At 52.6% G+C, this 20,000-nt stretch overlaps 4 protein-coding genes across 4 annotated transcripts in view; all 4 read left to right on the forward strand.

Annotated features, from left to right (window-relative positions):
- Nucleotides 1–4,406, forward strand: part of LOC308123669 (F-box only protein 41-like) — an 8,611-nt gene extending 4,205 nt beyond the window's left edge. Inside the window, exons 9-18 of the mRNA XM_080486274.1 lie at nucleotides 73–284; nucleotides 357–472; nucleotides 722–874; nucleotides 1,818–1,913; nucleotides 1,986–2,104; nucleotides 2,285–2,443; nucleotides 2,532–2,647; nucleotides 2,729–2,842; nucleotides 3,499–3,692; nucleotides 4,008–4,406. Of these exons, the coding sequence (XP_080342400.1) occupies nucleotides 73–284; nucleotides 357–472; nucleotides 722–874; nucleotides 1,818–1,913; nucleotides 1,986–2,104; nucleotides 2,285–2,443; nucleotides 2,532–2,647; nucleotides 2,729–2,788 (1,031 nt within the window). The 3' untranslated portion in view covers nucleotides 2,789–2,842; nucleotides 3,499–3,692; nucleotides 4,008–4,406. The remainder of the gene's footprint in view (nucleotides 1–72; nucleotides 285–356; nucleotides 473–721; nucleotides 875–1,817; nucleotides 1,914–1,985; nucleotides 2,105–2,284; nucleotides 2,444–2,531; nucleotides 2,648–2,728; nucleotides 2,843–3,498; nucleotides 3,693–4,007) is intronic.
- A 168-nt stretch (nucleotides 4,407–4,574) lies between these two features.
- gltpd2a (glycolipid transfer protein domain containing 2a) lies at nucleotides 4,575–7,839 on the forward strand. Its single transcript, XM_080486285.1, has 6 exons — nucleotides 4,575–4,789; nucleotides 4,877–4,932; nucleotides 5,063–5,244; nucleotides 5,553–5,694; nucleotides 7,091–7,287; nucleotides 7,380–7,839. The coding sequence occupies exons 1-6, from the start codon at nucleotides 4,702–4,704 to the stop codon at nucleotides 7,606–7,608; spliced, it is 894 nt and encodes a 297-aa protein (XP_080342411.1). The 5' UTR covers nucleotides 4,575–4,701; the 3' UTR covers nucleotides 7,609–7,839.
- Nucleotides 7,840–8,184: 345 nt separating this feature from the next.
- On the forward strand, nucleotides 8,185–15,965 carry psip1b (PC4 and SFRS1 interacting protein 1b; the record flags this gene model as incomplete). Its single annotated transcript, XM_080486129.1, has 10 exons — nucleotides 8,185–8,344; nucleotides 9,181–9,271; nucleotides 9,425–9,489; nucleotides 9,558–9,693; nucleotides 10,308–10,706; nucleotides 10,777–10,893; nucleotides 12,394–13,527; nucleotides 13,604–15,205; nucleotides 15,306–15,407; nucleotides 15,708–15,965. Coding segments are annotated over exons 2-10 (3,897 nt in total), but the record flags the coding sequence as incomplete, so codon positions are not given.
- A 1,604-nt stretch (nucleotides 15,966–17,569) lies between these two features.
- The window catches only part of ttc39b (tetratricopeptide repeat domain 39B), an 11,647-nt gene continuing 9,216 nt past the window's right edge, over nucleotides 17,570–20,000 (forward strand). The window contains exon 1 of the mRNA XM_080486275.1: nucleotides 17,570–17,929. Within this exon, the coding sequence (XP_080342401.1) occupies nucleotides 17,891–17,929 (39 nt within the window). The 5' untranslated portion in view covers nucleotides 17,570–17,890. The remainder of the gene's footprint in view (nucleotides 17,930–20,000) is intronic.

Here is a 20,000-nt window from a genome sequence, read left to right on the forward strand (position 1 = left end):
CACACACACACACACACACACACACACACACACACACACACACACACACTAAAATCCACCCCCCGGATCCAGGTCCCTCCTCCTCCCTCTGGTCCTGCCGTCGTCATGGTAACCTGGGGGCGGAGACCTTGAGGCTGAGGGCGGGGCTCTTCTGTGTCTTCCCATATTTGGACGTGCGCTCCCTGCTGCTCGCAGCTGAGGTGTGCTCTGATTGGAGGATTGTCGCCCGACACCCGGCGGTCTGGACCCGCCTCCGACTGGAGAACAGCCATGTGTCGACTGAGGTGGACCACCATCATCATCATCTTCTTCATCATCATCATCACTATATAACTAATATATGATTGTGTGTGTAGTTCCTCAGTACTCTCTCTCAGTGGTGTACTCAGACTCAGTCGATCGTTCTCAACAATCTGAAACCTCGAAGTCCACGAGCTGACGAGACGCGAGACGAATACCTGAGGAACACCCGGTAACACACACACACACACACACACACACACACACACACACACACACACACACACACACACACACACACACACACACACACACACACACACACACACACACACACAGACACACACACACACACACACACACACACACACACACAGGTCACACTTTGCCAACACTGAAGTCTGTGTGTGTGTGTGTGTGTGTGTGTGTGTGTGTGTGTGTGTGTGTGTGTGTGTGTGTGTGTGTGTGTGTGTGTGTGTAGGGGCAGTGTGGAGGCGGGGCTGGAGTTGGTCCTCCAGTCAGCAGGGGGCAGTCTGCTCTCGTTCTCCGTCTCTGGATGTTCTCACGTTGTGACCGATCGTTTACTCTGGTTGACCAGCTGCTGCAGCCGCAACCTGCAGAGCCTCCGATACCGGTCAGCTGGTAACCTGGTCACCTGTTCACCTGGTCACCTGTTTACCTGTTCACCTGTTCACCTGTTCACCTGTTCACCTGTTTACCTGTTTACCTGGTTACCTGTTCACCTGTTCACCTGTTCACCTGTTCACCTGTTTACCTGTTTACCTGGTTACCTGTTCACCTGTTCACCTGTTTACCTGTTTACCTGGTTACCTGTTCACCTGTTTACCTGTTCACCTGTTTACCTGTTCACCTGGTTACCTGTTCACCTGTTCAGCTGTTTACCTGTTTACCTGCTAGTTGCTCAGTTGCCCTGCCGGTTGACCATGTAGTTGCCCTGCCGGTTGACCATGTAGTTGCTCAGTTGCCCTGCCGGTTAACCATGTAGTTGCCCTGCCGGTTGACCATGTAGTTGCTCAGTTGCCCTGCCGGTTGACCATGTAGTTGCCCTGTTGCCCTGCCTGTTGACCATGTAGTTGCTCAGTTGCCCTGCCGGTTGACCATGTAGTTGCCCTGTTGCCCTGCCTGTTGACCATGTGGTTGCTCAGTTGCCCTGCCGGTTGACCATGTAGTTGCCCTGTTGCCCTGCCTGTTGACCATGTAGTTGCTCAGTTGCCCTGCCGGTTGACCATGTAGTTGCTCAGTTGCCCTGCCGGTTAACCATGTAGTTGCCCTGCCGGTTGACCATGTAGTTGCCCTGTTGCCCTGCCTGTTGACCATGTAGTTGCTCAGTTGCCCTGCCGGTTGACCATGTAGTTGCCCTGTTGCCCTGCCTGTTGACCATGTAGTTGCTCAGTTGCCCTGCCGGTTGACCATGTAGTTGCCCTGTTGCCCTGCCTGTTGACCATGTAGTTGCTCAGTTGCCCTGCCGGTTGACCATGTAGTTGCCCTGCCTGTTGACCATGTAGTTGCTCAGTTGCCCTGCCGGTTGACCATGTAGTTGCCCTGTTGCCCTGCAGGAGTTCTACCGACCCTCCCGGTCCGGAGGTTCTCTGGGCCCTGGGCGCTGGCTGCAGGAACCTCACCAGCCTACAGGTGGCGCCAGCTCCGCCCAGGTCAGTAAGCCCCTCCCACATCCACTTCCTCTTTGGCCTTTCAAAGTAAAGCAGTCCTCTTCCTCCACTCAGCCGGCAGCCGACTCGCTTCGGGAACCGCTGCCTGCAGACGATTGGCCGGTGCTGGCCACGCCTCCACATGCTCAGTGTGGGAGGGGCTGGCTGTGAGACGCAGGGATTGGTCGCCGTCGGTGAGTGACGGGCAGGTTTTATACGTTGACCAAAAAGAATGAACGGAAGTTAAAAACGAAAACACTGAAATTTAAACGTTGTTGGAACTGGTGTGTGTGTGTGTGTGTGTGTGTGTGTGTGTGTGTGTGTGTGTGTGTGTGTGTGTGTGTGTGTGTGTGTGTGTGTGTGTGTGTGAGTAGTCCGGAGCTGCGCTGACCTGCAGGTGTTGGAGTTGGTGTGTATTTCTGACCTCGGCCTGCAGGTGGCGACAGAGCTCTGCTCAGCCGGCCTGAAGAAGCTGCACACACTCATCCTGACACACACGGCGGTCAGCGGCCAGGCCGTGCTGCACTTCCACCGTGAGACACACACTCACACACACACACACACACACACACACACACACACACACACACACACACACACTGACGGTGTCTCTCTGGGCAGGTCTGGTCCAGGACCTCCGGACTCTGGTGGTCCAGGTCTCGGCCTCAGATTACTTTGAAGATCCAGGAAGTGAAGAAGCTGGACAGTCGTTCAGAGAAATCCTGGACACCCTGAAGGTCAGTCCCAGTCCCAGTCCTGGTCTGGTTCTGGTTCTGGTACCTGGACCCTGTCCCTGATGGTGTGCTTGTCCCCTTCAGCTCCTGCAGACCCGTCCAGGTCTTTGTGATGTCCTGCAGGTCCTGAAGGTTTCTGACTGAAGGACCCAAACCAGGGCCACCAGTACCTCAGTCCACCAGTACCTCAGTCCACCAGTACCCAGTCCATTAGTCCACCAGTACCTCAGTCCACCAGTACCCAGTCCATTAGTCCACCAGTACCCAGTCCACCAGTACCACAGTCCATTAGTCCACCAGTACCCAGTCCATTAGTCCACCAGTACCCAGTCCATTAGTCCACCAGTACCCAGTCCATTAGTCCACCAGTACCCAGTCCATTAGTCCACCAGTACCTCAGTCCACCAGTACCTCAGTCCACCAGTACCCAGTCCATTAGTCCACCAGTACCCAGTCCACCAGTACCACAGTCCATTAGTCCACCAGTACCCAGTCCATTAGTCCACCAGTACCCAGTCCACCAGTACCCAGTCCATTAGTCCACCAGTACCCCAGTCCACCAGTTCCACAGTCCATTAGTCCACCAGTACCCAGTCCATTAGTCCACCAGTACCCCAGTCCATTAGTCCACCAGTACCCAGTCCACCAGTACCACAGTCCATTAGTCCACCAGTACCCCAGTTCACCAGTTCCACAGTCCATTAGTCCACCAGTCCACCAGTACCCCAGTCCATTAGTCCACCAGTACCCAGTCCACCAGTACCTCAGTCCACCAGTACCACAGTTCATTAGTCCACCAGTACCCAGTCCATTAGTCCATTAGTCCACCAGTACCCAGTCCATTAGCCCACCAGTACCCAGTCCATTAGTCCACCAGTACCCAGTCCATTAGTCCACCAGTACCTCAGTCCACCAGTACCTCAGTCCACCAGTACCCAGTCCATTAGTCCACCAGTACCCAGTCCACCAGTACCACAGTCCATTAGTCCACCAGTACCCAGTCCATTAGTCCACCAGTACCCCAGTCCACCAGTTCCACAGTCCATTAGTCCACCAGTACCCAGTCCATTAGTCCACCAGTACCCCAGTCCATTAGTCCACCAGTACCCAGTCCACCAGTACCACAGTCCATTAGTCCACCAGTACCCCAGTTCACCAGTTCCACAGTCCATTAGTCCACCAGTCCACCAGTACCCCAGTCCATTAGTCCACCAGTACCCAGTCCACCAGTACCTCAGTCCACCAGTACCACAGTTCATTAGTCCACCAGTACCCAGTCCATTAGTCCATTAGTCCACCAGTACCCAGTCCACCAGTACCACAGTCCATTAGTCCACCAGTACCCAGTCCACCAGTACCACAGTCCACGAGTACCCCAGTCCATTAGTCCACCAGTACCCAGTCCACCAGTACCCAGTCCATTAGTCCACCAGTACCACAGTCCACCAGTACCCCAGTCCATTAGTCCACCAGTACCCAGTCCACCAGTACCCCAGTCCATTAGTCCACCAGTACCCAGTCCATTAGTCCACCAGTACCCAGTCCACTAGTGCCTCAGCCTTTAAGTCCACCTGGACCCTCGAGTCTGTCGACAGAGAAGCCATAGACCCTGATTTACACAAACACACACACACACACACACACACACACACACACACACACACACACACACACCAAAAAGTGTGCGCTGCAGGTGTGACGATGAAAACTGTGTCCGTGTTACTTTGTGTTGTTTTTCACTAATAAAATCACTTCCTGCTCAATCTGTGTCCCAGTGTGTGTGTGTGTGTGTGTGTGTGTGTGTGTGTGTGTGTGTGTGTGTGTGTGTGTGTGTGTGTGTGTGTGTGTGTGTGTGTGTGTGAGAGAGAGAGAGATAAAACAGGATGAAGGTAAAGTTCAAAGGTCGTCTGTATACACCAGTCATGTGACCAGAAGTTGACCGCACACTCGTGTGTAACCTGTGGGTGTGGAGTCGCAGTGTGTTAGTGTGTGTTAGTGTGTCTTAGTGTGTGTTAGTGTGTCTTAGTGTGTGTTAGTGTGTGTGTGTTTTGGTTGCCATGGTTTCCCTCAGACGTCCGCTGCTTCGTTACCTGCTGCTGTCGGCCATGTTGGCTCTGCTCCTCTTCCTCAGCTCCCACTGGCTACGTGAGTGAGGCTCCGCCCCCTTTTCACACAACTACACAACACAGCGTGTTAGCCAGGTAATGCTAAGCTAATTGTCACACTGTGCAGCTCAGAGCGGAGGATCCCCGTGTGGACGGTCCGGAGAACCCTGTTTCTACCAGAGGGTACCACACACACACACACACACACACACACACACACACACACACACACACACACACACACACACTGTGTAATTGAAACCTGTCAAGATTGACGCTGTCACATCTTAATGTCTGTGTTTGTCCCCTTCAGTCCAAGCCTCCAATGTCCCCTGCAGGGTGGGCGGAGCCAGACGAAGCCCCGCCCCTCATCAAGGAGTGTCCCGGCCAATCGTTCCAGGCGAAGCTGCTGCTGCTGCACCTGAGGGCGAGTCTGTCCCAGGAGGACGACGTGCTGCTGGACGCTTACCTGCAGGGCTGGGACCAGCTGCTCAGGTAGGCTGGGGCCACGCCCACAAGGCCAAAGGCACGCCCACGGGGTCTGGGTCCACGCCCACATTGTATGGGGCCACGCCCACACTGTATTGGGACACGCCCACGTGGTCTGGGGCCACGCCCACATGACATGGGGCCACGCCCACATGGTCTGGGCCACGCCCACAGGGTCTGGGTCCATGCCCACACACTGGACACAGGGGGGGCTTTTTGTGTTTGTTTTAATGTGTGTGTGTGTGTGTGTGTGTGTGTGTGTGTGTGTGTGTGTGTGTGTGTGTGTGTGTGTGTGTGTGTGTGTGTGTTTCCAGCTTCATGAACTCTCTGGGTTCCATGGTGAGTTTCTTTTCTCAGAAAGTGAAAGAAAAGGTGGATTTGATCCGACAGCTGTCAATCAAACAACCCCTGAAGGATGATGGGAAATTGACTCGTCTCCAGGGACGACACACTGAGGTGAGACTTCAAAACAAAACACACTGCGACAAGACAAGACACCGCAGAACGGTTCCACCTGTGGGAACGTTGTGGCAGAACGACTCGATAGAGAGCAAAACGACTCCATGGGGCAGAACTACTCCATGGGGCAGAACGACTCCATAGGGCAGAACGACTCCATTGGGCAGAACGACTCCATGGGGCAGAACGACTCGATAGAGAGCAAAATGACTCCATGGGGCAGAACAACTCGATAGAGAGCAAAACGACTCCATGGGGCAGAACGACTCAATAGAGAGCAAAATGACTCCATGGGGCAGAACGACTCCATGGGGCAGAACGACTCGATAGAGAGCAAAATGACTCCATGGGGCAGAACGACTCGATAGAGAGCAAAACGACTCCATGGGGCAGAACGACTCCATGGGGCAGAACGACTCGATAGAGAGCAAAATGACTCCATGGGGCAGAACGACTCTATGGGGCAGAACGACTCGATAGAGAGCAAAATGACTCCATGGGGCAGAGCGACTCCATGGGGCAGAACGACTCGATAGAGAGCAAAACGACTCCATGGGGCAGAACGACTCCATGGGGCAGAACGACTCGATAGAGAGCAAAATGACTCCATGGGGCAGAACGACTCTATGGGGCAGAACGACTCGATAGAGAGCAAAACGACTCCATGGGGCAGAACGACTCGATAGAGAGCAAAACGACTCCATGGGGCAGAACGACGCCATAGGGCAGAACGACTTGATAGAGAGCAAAATGACTCCATGGGGCAGAACGACTCCATAGGGCAGAACGACTCCATGGGGCAGAACGACTCGATAGAGAGCAAAACGACTCCATGGGGCAGAACAACTCCATAGGGCAGAACGACTCCATGGGGCAGAACGACTCCATGGGGCAGAACGACTCGATAGAGAGCAAAACGACTCCATGGGGCAGAACGACTCCATGGGGCAGAACGACTCGATAGAGAGCAAAACGACTCCATGGGGCAGAACGACTCCATGGGGCAGAACGACTCGATAGAGAGCAAAACGACTCCATGGGGCAGAACGACTCCATGGGGCAGAACGACTTGATAGAGCAAAACGACTCCATGGGGCAGAACGACTCCATAGGGCAGAACGACTCCATGGGGCAGAACGACTCGATAGAGAGCAAAACGACTCCATGGGGCAGAACGACTCCATGGAGCAGAACGACTCCATAGGGCAGAACGACTCCATGGGGCAGAACGACTCCATAGGGCAGAACGACTCCATGGGGCAGAACGACTCGATAGAGAGCAAAACAACTCCATGGGGCAGAACGACCATTGTCGTTGACCTCTGACCTTTGATCCATTCAAAACCTGAACAATGATTTATTTATCCCAACGTTGATGTTCGTTGTTTTGAAGGCATACCGCTCCGTGCGCTCCATGGTGGAGGCGGAGCTTAAATGGGGCAAGGTCAGTTTTTCCCACCGCACGGACTCGGGCTGCCGCACGCTGCTGCGACTCCACCGCTCGCTGCTATGGCTCAAACTGATGCTGGAGGGTCTGTCCGAGGGCCCGGACACCGAGGGGACCTACCGGACCCCCGGACAGCTCTGCAGGTGTGCTACACGCTAAGGCTAATGCTACCAGCCAACGCTTAACTCATGCTAATGCTATCTCCTGGTAACTCCGCCCCCCCCCCCCCTCCCAGGGAGGCCTACCAGGAGGCGCTGGCCCCCCACCACCCCTGGTTCCTGCAGCGGGCGGCTGAGCTGGTGTTCCTCGCCCTCCCGGAGCGCCGCTTCTTCCTGCAGCTGGTGTGCGTGGAAAAACAGGAGGAGGCCACGCCCACCCTGAGGGTCATCATCCACGCCCTGACACAGGTCCATACCCAGACGCAGCGGATCCTCGCCCAGAACGGCATGCTGGAGCTGCCGTGAAGGAACCAGAATGATTCAGTCGGAACGATCCAGAACGTTTTGGTTCTTGATCCAGAACGTTTTGGTTCTTGATCCAGAACGTTTTGGTTCTTGACAAATAATGTTTCGATTGAACAATCCAGAAAGTTTTGATTCACAATTCTTCTTTTATTTTCAGGGTTTTGTTTTGAAACACTTTTTTTTCGGTTTTGATGTTTTGCAAGGTTTTGACTTCTGTCCTTTTTTTTTTCCAAAATAAATAAAAAAATAAGACTAAACTAATAAAATCATATCCATTGGTCTTTTTTTCACCTAAACACTTTAGCAAAATAATTTAACAAACTGGCTCAAGCAAATAAATGAATTCATTAGAAATAAAATAAAATAAACCATTTTTATATTACTTTAGAAAAAAATATTCTGAATTGAAATTCATATTTTAGGTTAAAAAAACATTTCTTCATCTTCCGTAAAAAGCAGATTATATGAAGAAGAGAAAGAAGAAACAAAAAGCATCCGAATGGTACAGCCCCCCACCCCCCTCTTGTCTGCTTTAGTTGGTACACTCCATTTATAACGCGCGAACCCTTGGAGGTCACGTGACCGTAGCTGAGAGATTCAACATGGCGGCGGGCGTCAGCAGCTTCAGCTAGCTTAGCAACGAGCCGCTTTCCGCCGTGCAGATCAAACCGATCGGAGTTACTCCCGCCGATCAATAATCTCCTGATCGATCAGTCCCGGACTCCGGTTCCAGTCGGTAAGTTCTCCGTGAAGTGAACCGGAAACATGGAACCCAGGTTAGCATGGTTAGCCTCCGAGCTAACAGCTGTTTGTAAACAATCAGATGTTAAAGAAGTTCCCCGCAGAATGTCCTTCATTCTGCCGCAAAGTGTGACGTCACAGCCACAAGAAGGAATTTATTCATGTTTCGGGTTTATTTGGGAAGTTTTAGAGTTTTATTTAGTGAATTAACCAGTTGAATAAAGTCAAACACGTGTTCTGTGGAAACGACCAAAGATCCGATGGGAATGTAATCTGGATATTAGAGGAAGATGCTCTATAATCTGATGTTAGAGGAGGAAGATGCTCTATAATCTGACGTTAGAGGAGGAAGATGCTCTATAATCTGATGTTAGAGGGGGAGATGCTCTATAATCTGATGTTAGAGGAGGAAGATGCTCTATAATCTGATGTTAGAGGAGGAAGATGCTCTTTAATCTGATGTTAGAGGAGGAAGATGCTCTTTAATCTGATGTTAGAGGGGGAGATGCTCTATAATCCGACGTTAGAGGGGGAGATGCTCTATAATCTGACGTTAGGGGGAGATGCTCTATAATCTGACGTTAGAGGGGGAGATGCTCTATAATCTGACGTTAGGGGGAGATGCTCTATAATCTGACGTTAGAGGGGGAAGATGCTCTATAATCTGATGTTAGAGGAGGAAGATGCTCTATAATCCGATGTTAGAGGAGGAAGATGCTCTATAATCCGATGTTAGAGGAGGAGGAGGAGTTATAATAGCTCTTAGCAAAAGGAAGGTGACTGCAGTTTAAACATGCTAATGCTAACTGATAGGTGTGTGTGTGTTTGCAGCGGCACGATGTCGGGAAAAGGTAAAGAAGTGTTTAAAGCCGGAGACCTGGTGTTCGCCAAGATGAAGGGCTTCCCCCACTGGCCTGCACGGGTATATACACACACACACACACACACACACACAGACACACACACACACACACACACACACACACACACACACACACACACACACACACACACACACACACACACACACACACACACACACACACACACACACGTTTACCTTTGCTGTGTGCAGATCTGCAAGTCGGACCGCGGCTACAAGAAGAGGATCCCGGTCTTCTTCTTTGGGACTCATCAGATGTACGTAACGACGAGCTGGACCAATCCGGTCGGTCGGAGCGGTACTAACTCCTCCCCTTCCTCCCCAGAGGAACCCTCCCACCGGAGAACGTGGTGCCGTATGTGGGCAACAAGCTGAAGTACGGCAGCGGCGTGCGCATCAAGGGCTTCGCCGAGGGCATGTGGGAGATCCAGAACACTCCGGGAGTCGGCAGCAAAGTCAAAGTCAGTCCTTCTGATCCTCCACCCGTCGCCTCCACCCGTCGCCTCCTCCCGTTTCTGTGTTTACACGTCTCGGGGTTCTGGCTCCGCCCACTGTCATCTGATTGGCCCATTTCCCACTGCTGCTCAGGAAACTTCTAATCGTCGAAATCCAGCAGCTTTTCATTTGGCTGAGGCCTCGTATCCATGGCAACGAGTAAAAATATTGGCTTTGCGTTTTCGTCAACACGGCAATCAGCTTCAAACTTTAACAACGGGAGAACACGGACATTCTCTCCAGACCACCAAGTGGGATTGTTGTTACAGTGACTGTCAAAATAAAACTACCAAGTTTTCCAACAGTTGTGTTTTCAGCGGCTCTGGGCTCCGTTTCCAGAACGAACCCCTAAAACGATGCTGAGGCAGCGTTTCCATGGAAACGCTGCCTCAGCATCGTTTCAGAAGGCCTTCGTTGGCCCTCCTAAAGAGACGGGCTGCTTAAAGGGCCGGCACCAGATTAATAACACATAAACACAAAGAGAACCAGAGACGTTCTAAAAAGGTTTTACTCAAACAAAGAGTCGCATATTTAATGACGAGACTAAGATTATATTTCTGTGTCTGGATCTTTATTCCAGTTTCCAGGGAAGACCAACACCCAGACTACACCTGCCACACCAGCTTCGGCGCCAAAAACTACACCTGCCAAACCGACTTCAAAAACTACACCTGCTAAACCGACTTCACCGTCTGCAACTACACTTGTGAAACCAACTTCCGGTGACCCGGTGGAAGGCGCTGTCCCCAGGTCCAGTCGCAGCAGGTCGGAGCCCGACGTTAAGCCGGCCAACGCCCGGCGCACCCGGAGCAACGTCGCAGCCGGAAAGGAACCGGCAGCCAAAGCGGCAACGCGAGCTTCGTCCAAAACCGTGGACCCCAAACCGTCCTCCGGGGACCAGTCCGAGGCCGCGGAGCCGGCCGGGAACACCAGGAGCCGACGGTCTTTAGGGGGCGGAGAAAAGGTCGCCAACGCAGAGGTAAGAGTCCACGAGCATGTGCGGTGTCGCGAAAACAAGAGAACACGTCGACGTGTTGATGTGTCCTCAGACGGAGACACCCGGGAGTTCAGCGGACCAACGTGAGCGGAAACCCGAAGCCTCCGTGGAAGAACCGAGTCCCCCCTCCGGCGCCGCGGCGACCCGGAGGCCGGCCGCCGACTCAAAGGTACCTGGATTGTTCGTGAAACCGTTTGATGGTCTCCGACACGGAGATCCGACACTCTGGGATTGTAAGGCTCGCTGCCAAAAGACCTCCGGAGATCGGAACGTAGTTAGAGTGAGCTCGGAACCTTGTTGCTACTGAGAACAGATCAGGTCGTCCAACGGGAGAATCAGAGAGATCAGAACATTCATCGACGGTAAGATGACGAGTCTCCAGGTTGGTTCTGACCTTCAGGTGTTCTGCTCGCGGGAATGTTCTAGGTCCAGTTTATGTTCTCACGTTCCAATGTAATTCTGGTCACAGGGATCGTCTCTATGACGTTCTCACGACCGTTCAGACGACCGTCTCTTAAGGACGTCTCTTAACGTCTGTCCCTACGACGTTCTCACCACCGTCTCTCACGAAACGTCCCAGAGGGGATTTACGAGGACGTCACGATACAATTGTTCGTGCGTAAGATCACCAGGTTTCTCTGCGATCAGATCGTAGATCAGGAACCATTTCTGAGTCGCCATCAGGAAGTTAGTGGAACCGAAAGACGCCTCCAAGTTCAGAAGTCTTTCATATTTGAAAAGTTGTAAAGTCAGACGGTCAGTCGTCTCCCAGTCGTCTCCCAGTCGTCTCCCAGTCGTCTCCCTGTCGTCTCCCAGTCGTCTGCCTGTCGTCACCCTGTCGTCTCCCTGTCGTCTCCCAGTCGTCTCCCAGTCGTCTGCCTGTCGTCTCCCTGTCGTCTCCCAGTCGTCTGCCTGTCGTCACCCTGTCGTCTCCCTGTCGTCTCCCAGTCGTCTCCCAGTCGTCTGCCTGTCGTCTCTCAGTCGTCTCCCAGTCGTCTCCCTGTCGTCTCCCAGTCGTCTCCCAGTCGTCTCCCTGTCGTCTCTCAGTCGTCTCCCTGTCGTCTCCCAGTCGTCTGCCTGTCGTCACCCTGTCGTCTCCCAGTCGTCTGCCTGTCGTGTCCCTGTCGTCTCCCAGTCGTCTGCCTGTCGTCTGCCTGTCGTCACCCTGTCGTCTCCCAGTCGTCTGCCTGTCGTGTCCCTGTCGTCTCCCAGTCGTCTCCCAGTCGTCTGCCTGTCGTCTCCCAGTCGTCTCCCTGTCGTGTCCCTGTCGTCTCCCAGTCGTCTCCCAGTCGTCTCCCTGTCGTCTCCCAGTCGTCTGCCTGTCGTCTCCCTGTCGTCTCCCAGTCGTCTCCCTGTCGTCTCCCAGTCGTCTGCCTGTCGTCTCCCAGTCGTCTCCCTGTCGTGTCCCTGTCGTCTCCCAGTCGTCTCCCAGTCGTCTCCCTGTCGTCTCCCAGTCGTCTGCCTGTCGTCTCCCAGTCGTCTGCCTGTCGTCTCCCTGTCGTCTCCCAGTCGTCTCCCAGTCGTCTCCCAGGTTCTGCAGTTGACTTTGTCTGTTTTGTCTTTGAGGCACCGGGTTCTTTTATTGCTCAGGGTGTTTTTACCTTTGACGTTCTCCTCGTGTGACTTCCTGAATGTTCATCGTCCTTCTGCTCGTCCTCCTCCTCTTCAGCTGGACGCAGGCGAGAAGAAGACGAGGACCTCCGCTGCTCCGGCTGGTGAGGACGAGAAAACCAAAGAGGAGGAGGAGGAGGAGGAGGAGAAGGAGGTGCAACCCAGTGCAGACGGCAGCAGGAGCAACACACAAGAACCAGAAGAAGAACGGACGACACGAGCGTCCAAGAGGAGGAGGGATGGAGAGACGAGGAGAGGAAAGGAGGAGAAGAAAACCTCAGAGACACCTGCACCCAAAAGACAGAAGGAGGAGAAAACAGAGGGAGTGAAGAGGGGAGAGGTGGAGAAGCAGCAAGAGAAGGAGGTGAAGGAGAAAACCAGCAGTGAGGGAAGGAAAGAGGAGGAGAGAAGTGACAGAGTGAAGACGAGACGGGAGGAGAGGGAGGTGAAGAAGAAAGAGGAGGAAAAGGAGAAAGAGAGAAATGACAGAGTAACGACGAGAAGGGAGGAGAAAGAGAAGGAGGTGAAGAAACCCAGCAGTGAGGGAAGGAGAGATAACACAAAAACTTCAGAAGGGAAAAAAGAGGAGGAGAGAGCTGACAGAGTGAAGACAAGAAGGGAGGTGAAGGAGAAGGAGGTGAAGGAGAAGGAGGTGAAGAAAACCAGCAGCGAGGGAAGGAGAGAAGAGGCAAAAACCTCAGAAAAGAAGAAAGAGGACAGAACTGACAGATTGAAGACGAGAAGGGAGGAAAAAGAGAAGGTGAAGGAGGTGAAGGAGAAAGAGGAGGAGGTGAAGGAGAAAGAGGAGGAGGTGAAGGAGAAAGAGGAGGAGGTGAAGGAGAAAGAGGAGGGGACTCCGTCAGAAACACGAGCATCCAAGAGAAAGAGAGAGGAGCAAATAGAGGAGAAATCTGTGAAGACGAGGAGCGAGGGGAGCGCAGAGAGAGGAGGAGCGGAGGTGAAGAAGGACCAGGAGAGCAAGGGAGAAAAGAGGAGGAGGGAGGAGGACAAGAAGGACCAGGGAGAAAAGAGGAGAGAGGAGGAGAAGACCAGACCGGTGAAGAATGACGCAGAACACAGAAAGGAAGAAAAGATGAAGGAGGAGCAGAGGAGGAGTGATGGCGTGAGGAAGGAGGAGAGACAGAGACGGAGGAGGAGAGAGGAGAGAGGAGGCGGCCCAGTGAACGAGGAGGTGAAGCTCTCTCCACTTACTTCTCCTTTTTCCTGTCCTCCTCCTCTTCCTGTGAGCTGATGCTTTTTCTCTGCAGCAGCGGCGCCACCTGGCGGCCCGGAGGGAGAGCGTCCTGCGCTCGCTGAGGGGTCTGCTGACGGAGGGAGGAGGAGGAGGAGGAGGAGGAGGCGCAGCCACCAGGAGCGACGCAGCACGGAGGAGGAGCGCCAAGGAGTCCGCCGCCGCCGCCGGGAGCAGCATCATCGGCAAGATCGTCGCCCGGAAGAAACCGGCAAAGGAGAAGTGTCCAACTGAGAAGGAGAAGGACAGCAGGAAGAGGACGGAGGAGAAGAAGAGTCCAACTGAGGAGGAGAAGGACAGCAGGAAGAGGACGGAGGAGAAGAAGAGTCCAACTGAGGAGGAGAAGGACAGCAGGAAGAGGACGGAGGAGAAGAAGAGTCCAACTGAGGAGGAGAAGGACAGCAGGAAGAGGACGGAGGAGAAGAAGAGTCCAACTGAGAAGGAGAAGGACAGCAGGAAGAGGACGGAGGAGAAGAAGAGTCCAACTGAGGAGGAGAAGGACAGCAGGAAGAGGACGGAGGAGAAGAAGAGTCCAACTGAGGAGGAGAAGGACAGCAGGAAGAGGACGGAGGAGAAGAAGAGTCCAACTGAGGAGGAGAAGGACAGCAGGAAGAGGACGGAGGAGAAGAAGAGTCCAACTGAGGAGGAGAAGGACAGCAGGAAGAGGACGGAGGAGAAGAAGAGTCCAACTGAGGAGGAGAAGGAGAGCAAGAAGAGGACGGAGGAGAAGAAGAGTCCAACTGAGGATGAAGAGAGCAGGAAGGAAGAGGAAAAGAAAGACAAATTAAAGGATGAGAGGAAGAAGAGTACAACAAACGAGATGAAGGAGAAGGAGAGCAGCCAGAAGACGGACGAGAAGAAGATAATTGGAAAGATCGTTAAGGCCACCGGCGGTCAGGGGACGAAGGTCCAGGTGAAGACGATGATGGGAGGAGTGGCGGCAGTGACGAAGAACGAGGGAAGGCCAGTTCAAAAGGAGGAGAAGAAGAACATGGAGAAAAAGGTAGAAGTGAAGGCGGGACATGAGACGAAGGTGGACAAGAAGCCGGAGGAGAAGAACTTGAGGAAGACGGATAAGAGGGTAGAGGAGGACAAGAAAAGAAGTGCTGAGAAGGTAGAGAGGAAGAACGACGGGGAGAAGAGGAGTGTGGAGGAGAAGAAAGACGACAACCAGCGGAAGACGAGGAGTTCAGAGAGAAAAGATCCAAACGGGGACAAAACCTCAAAAGACCAAGAGAAGTCAAACAGATTGAGAGTGTCGACGACCGAGCAACAAAACAAGAAGCCGGCGGAGGTGAAGAAGCCGGCGGAGGTGAAGAAGCCGGCGGAGGTGAAGAAGCCGGTTCTACGAACCAAGGAGGAGAAGGAGGAGGAGGAGGTGGAGAAAGCAACGCCATCGGAGCACAAGAAGAAGAAGAAAGACGACAAGACGGACAAAGTTAAACCCAATGAGAAGACGAACGAAGAGTCGGACACGCTGAGTGAGGAGGAGGAGGAGGAGGAGAGGGGGAGGGGCCGGGAAGGAGGGGGAAAGGTGGAGAAGACCAGCTCTCTGACGGACTCCACCCTTCACAGAATCCACGGAGACATCCGGATCTCCCTCAAGACCGACAACCCGGTGAGTACAGAGACAGCAGGCCTTGAGAGTGACGTACTGTCCCTTTAAGAACAGACTGTGGTGACGTACTGTCCCTTTAAGAACGGTCTGTCGTGTGCAGGACATCGGGAAGTGTCTGACGGCGTTGGACCAGCTGAGTTTGGTTTACGTGACGTCGCAACACGTCCAGAGACACAGTGAGCTCATCGCCACGCTCAGGAAGGTAAGGAGCTCCCAAACTCCCACAATCCCTCACTGCTTCTTTCTGATTGGCTCACACTCCCGTCCTGCTCTCTGATTGGCTCACACTCCCGTCCTGCTCTCTGATTGGCTCACACTCCCGTCCTGCTCTCTGATTGGCTCACACTCCCGTCCTGCTCTCTGATTGGCTCACACTCCCGTCCTGCTCTCTGATTGGCTCACACTCCTGTCCTGCTCTCTGATTGGCTCACACTCCCGTCCTGCTCTCTGATTGGCTCACACTCCCGTCCTGCTCTCTGATTGGCCGGCTGTGACTCTGTAGATGCGGTTCTACCGGGAGAACCAGGCGGTGATGGAAAAAGCCTCGATGCTCTACAACCGCTTCAAGAACATCTTCCTGCTGGGGGAGGGGGAGGAGGTGGTGAGCGCCTCCTTCCTGCGCTCGCTGCTGGAGGAGAAGGAGCAGGAGGAGGCGCAGCGCGTGGAGAGGAGGAAGACGGAGGAGGAGGAGGGGGAGGGGGAGGGGCAGCAGGTGGAGTCAAAGGAGGTGGAGAGGAGGGAGGAGGAGGAGGAAGAGAAGAGGAAGGAGGTGGAGGAGCAGGTGGAGAGGAAGGAGGTGGAGGAGGAGGAGCAGTTGGAGAGGAAGGAGGTGGAGGAGGAGGAACAGATGGAGAGGAGGAAGGAGGTGGAGGAGCAGGTGGAGAGGAAGGAGGAGGAGGAGGTGGAGGAGCAGGTGGACAGGAGGGACGAGGAGGAGCAGGTGGAGACGGGGGAATTGGAGAAGAGGAAAGAGGTGGAGGAGGAGCAGCAGGTGGAGCCGAGGGAGGACCAGGAGGACCCTCAAGGTGAGTCTCCTGCTCCTGGTTTGATTGGACCAAATGTTTCAGAAGGTAATCCATTGTTTTCTCTCAGCCCCCCCTGCAGTGGACCCCTCCACCTGAAGCCGCCTCGGACTGAACCACCTCCCCCTGTGGAGGGGGGGTCCAGACTGGGACTGAACCACCTCCCCCTGTGGAGGGGGGTCCAGACTGGGACTGAACCACTGTAACACTGAGTTCACACGGAGCATTAACGGAGACGCTCTGCAGGGATCTTTAATTTGATGTCATTACATCTGAGTCAAGCATTAAAAACTTTGTATAGAGATTTTATTCTGAAAAACACGTGCTTTTATTTGTCTTTTTTAGAAACTTGTTCTGAGTTGTTGTTTTCTCTGTTGATCAAATCTGTGATTTTATAAACTGTTCAAATAAAACAGTTTTACAAACTGAAAGTCTGAAGTTTATTTATGAGAGGAAGATGCTCTATAGTCTGTTAGAGGGGAAGATGCTCTATAGTCTGAGGTTAGAGGGGAAGATGCTCTATAGTCTGATGGTAGAGGAGGAAGATGCTCTATAATCTGATGTAGAGGAGGAAGATGCTCTATAGTCTGAGGTTAGAGGGGAAGATGCTCTATAGTCTGATGGTAGAGGAGGAAGATGCTCTATAATCTGATGTTAGAGGGGAAGATGCTCTATAGTCTGAGGTTAGAGGGGAAGATGCTCTATAGTCTGATGGTAGAGGAGGAAGATGCTCTATAATCTGATGTTAGAGGGGAAGATGCTCTATAATCTGAGGTTAGAGGGGAAGATGCTCTATAGTCTGATGGTAGAGGAGGAAGATGCTCTATAATCTGATGTTAGAAGGGAAGATGCTCTATAATCTGAGGTTAGAGGAGGAAGATGCTCTATAATCTGAGGTTAGAGGGGGAAGATGCTCTATCATCTGAGGTTAGAGGAGGGAGATGCTCTATAATCTGATATTAGATGAGGGCGGTGCTCTATAATCTGATGTTAGAGGAGGACGATGCTCTAGAATCTGAGGTTAGAGGAGGGAGATGCTCTATAATCTGATATTAGATGAGGGCGGTGCTCTATAATCTGAGGTTAGAGGAGGACGATGCTCTATAATCTGAGGTTAGAGGCGGAAGATGCTCTATCATCTGAGGTTAGAGGAGGGAGATGCTCTATAATCTGAGGTTAGAGGAGGAAGATGCTCTATAATCTGATGTTTCTGTGTCCGTGTCAGGGGGCGGGGCCTTCCCCCGCGGTGTGTTTGTGTGCGCGCACGCATGTGTGAGAGAGAGAGCGAGAGAGAGAGAGAGAGAGCGAGAGGGAGAGAGAGAGAGAGAGAGAGAGCGAGAGGGAGAGAGAGGGAGAGAGAGAGAGCGAGAGAGAGAGAGGGAGAGAGAGGGAGAGAGAGGGAGGAGGGAGGGAGGAGGGGGATGTGGGGGGGGCGGGGCGTCGCCCCGGTAGGTGTGTGTGTCTTCCGGATGCTCCGCGGTACAGAAACAGTCGGTCGGAGGAACCGGGACGTTCACCGACAGTAACGCGCTCACGCAGCCGGGAAAAAGGCTCCGATCCCGGGGAGGAGCAGGCGGACGCTCGGTTGGAGGAATGTGGGAGTCCTGACAGGAGGATCGAGCCACACCTGCGGACCTGAGAGAGGACTGCAGCGCGCTCCGATATGGCCCACGTCGGCAACGGAGCAGCGGCGGAGGAGGAGGTGGGACTTTCTCTTTTTACACCTCCTCTCTTTTCTCCCCTTCTTCCTCTCCCTCCTCCGTTTCCTCTGCCTCCTTCTTTCCTATAATAAACGCATGAAAGTCACGTGAACGTCAGAATAAATCAATGACTTTCACGTCACGGGACCGACCCTCGTCATCTTCATCATCCTCTTCACCTTCCTCACGTTAAAAGTTCATGTATTTATCGTTTTATTGAGGCTGTCAAACTCTCACATGAATGTGGTTTATGGAGACATCCCATAATGATCCAGCCTGTCTCTGCTGTTTCCATGACAACCAGCAGGATAGCCTGAGCATGACTCTGTTTATTTACATTCATGATGTTGGATGAGGATGAAGATGTTGGATGAGGATGAAGATGTTGGATGAGGATGAAGATGTTGAATGACGACGTTGGATGAGAATGAGGATGTTGGATGAAGACGTTGGAGGAGAATGAGGATGTTGGATTACAATGAGGATGTTGGATGAAGACGTTGGAGGAGAATGAGGATGTTGGATTAGAATGAGGAGGTTGGATGAAGACGTTGGATGAGAATGAGGATGTTGGATGAAGACGTTGGAGGAGAATGAGGATGTTGGATTAGAATGAGGATGTTGGATTAGAATAATGAGGTTGGATGAAGACGTTGGATGATAATGAGGAGGTTGGATGAAGACGTTGGATGAGAATGAGGATGTTGGATGAAGACGTTGGAGGAGAATGAGGATGTTGGATTAGAATGAGGAGGTTGGATGAAGCCGTTGGATGAGAATGAGGATGTTGGATTACAATGAGGAGGTTGGATGAAGACGTTGGATGAGAATGAGGATGTTGGATTAGAATGAGGATGTTGGATGAAGACGTTGGATGATAATGAGGAGGTTGGATGAAGACGTTGGATTAGAATGAGGATGTTGGATTAGAATGAGGATGTTGGATTAGAATGAGGATGTTGGATGAAGACGCTGGAGGAGAATGAGGATGTTGGATGAAGACGCTGGAGGAGAATGAGGATGTTGGATGAAGACGTTGGATGAGAATGAGGATGTTGGATGAAGACGTTGGATGAGAATGAGGATGTTGGATGAAGACGTTGGATGAGAATGAGGATGTTGGATGAAGACGCTGGAGGATAATGAGGATGTTGGATGAAGACGTTGGATGAGAATGAGGAGGTTGGATGAAGACGTTGGATGAGAATGAGGATGTTGGATGAATACGCTGGATGAGAATGAGGATGTTGGATGAAGACGTTGGATGAGAATGAGGATGTTGGATGAATACGCTGGATGAGAATGAGGATGTTGGATGAAGACGCTGGAGGAGAATGAGGATGTTGGATGAAGACGCTGGATGAGAATGAGGATGTTGGATGAAGACGCTGGATGAGAATGAGGATGTTGGATGAAGACGCTGGATGAGAATGAGGATGTTGGATGAAGACGTTGGATGAGAATGAGGATGTTGGATGAAGACGTTGGATGAGAATGATGATGTTGGATGAAGACGCTGGAGGAGAATGAGGATGTTGGATGAAGACGCTGGAGGAGAATGAGGATGTTGGATGAAGACGCTGGAGGAGAATGAGGATGTTGGATGTAGTAGACAATGGCTCCTCTGTTGGTTCGGCAGGAATGCTGCTGATTCGGTCGTTTCCTCGCAGACCAGACGTCAGCGTCCAATCAGAGCCGGAGCTGAGTTAGTGTGACCTTTGACTCTTAAGCTAATTCCTGCAGAACGTCAGGAATGTCTCAGACAGTGTGTGTGTGTGTGTGTGTGTGTGTGTGTGTGTGTGTGTGTGTGTGTGTGTGTGTGTGTGTGTGTGTGTGTGTGTGTGTGTGTGTGTGTGTGTGTGTGTGTGTGTGTGTGTGTGACTTTCTTATTTCCCAGCGTCACATGACCTTAGCAAGCAGGCGTCATGGCCGCTGAGACACCGCTGCCCGTCCAGACTCCCAGTGGGAATTTCCCACGAAATTTACATCAATTCTTTTTCCAACCGGGAACTGGGAAAGCTACCAGTTGGAAAAGGTTCTGTTTCCGGTTCTGATGGTCCCCACGCTGAGTGT

This window comes from Lipophrys pholis (genome assembly GCF_963383615.2).
Source record: "Lipophrys pholis genome assembly, chromosome: 18".
Classification (NCBI taxonomy): Eukaryota; Metazoa; Chordata; class Actinopteri; order Blenniiformes; family Blenniidae; genus Lipophrys; species Lipophrys pholis.

Bases quoted from the DNA above. Each gene is read 5' to 3' on its own strand.
- gltpd2a (XM_080486285.1), top strand. From the start codon at position 4,702: ATGGTTTCCCTCAGACGTCCGCTGCTTCGTTACCTGCTGCTGTCGGCC. The intron at 5,245-5,552 runs GTAGGCTGGGGC...GTGTGTTTCCAG, and splicing joins GGCTGGGACCAGCTGCTCAG to CTTCATGAACTCTCTGGGTT. The intron at 5,695-7,090 runs GTGAGACTTCAA...GTTGTTTTGAAG, and splicing joins TCCAGGGACGACACACTGAG to GCATACCGCTCCGTGCGCTC.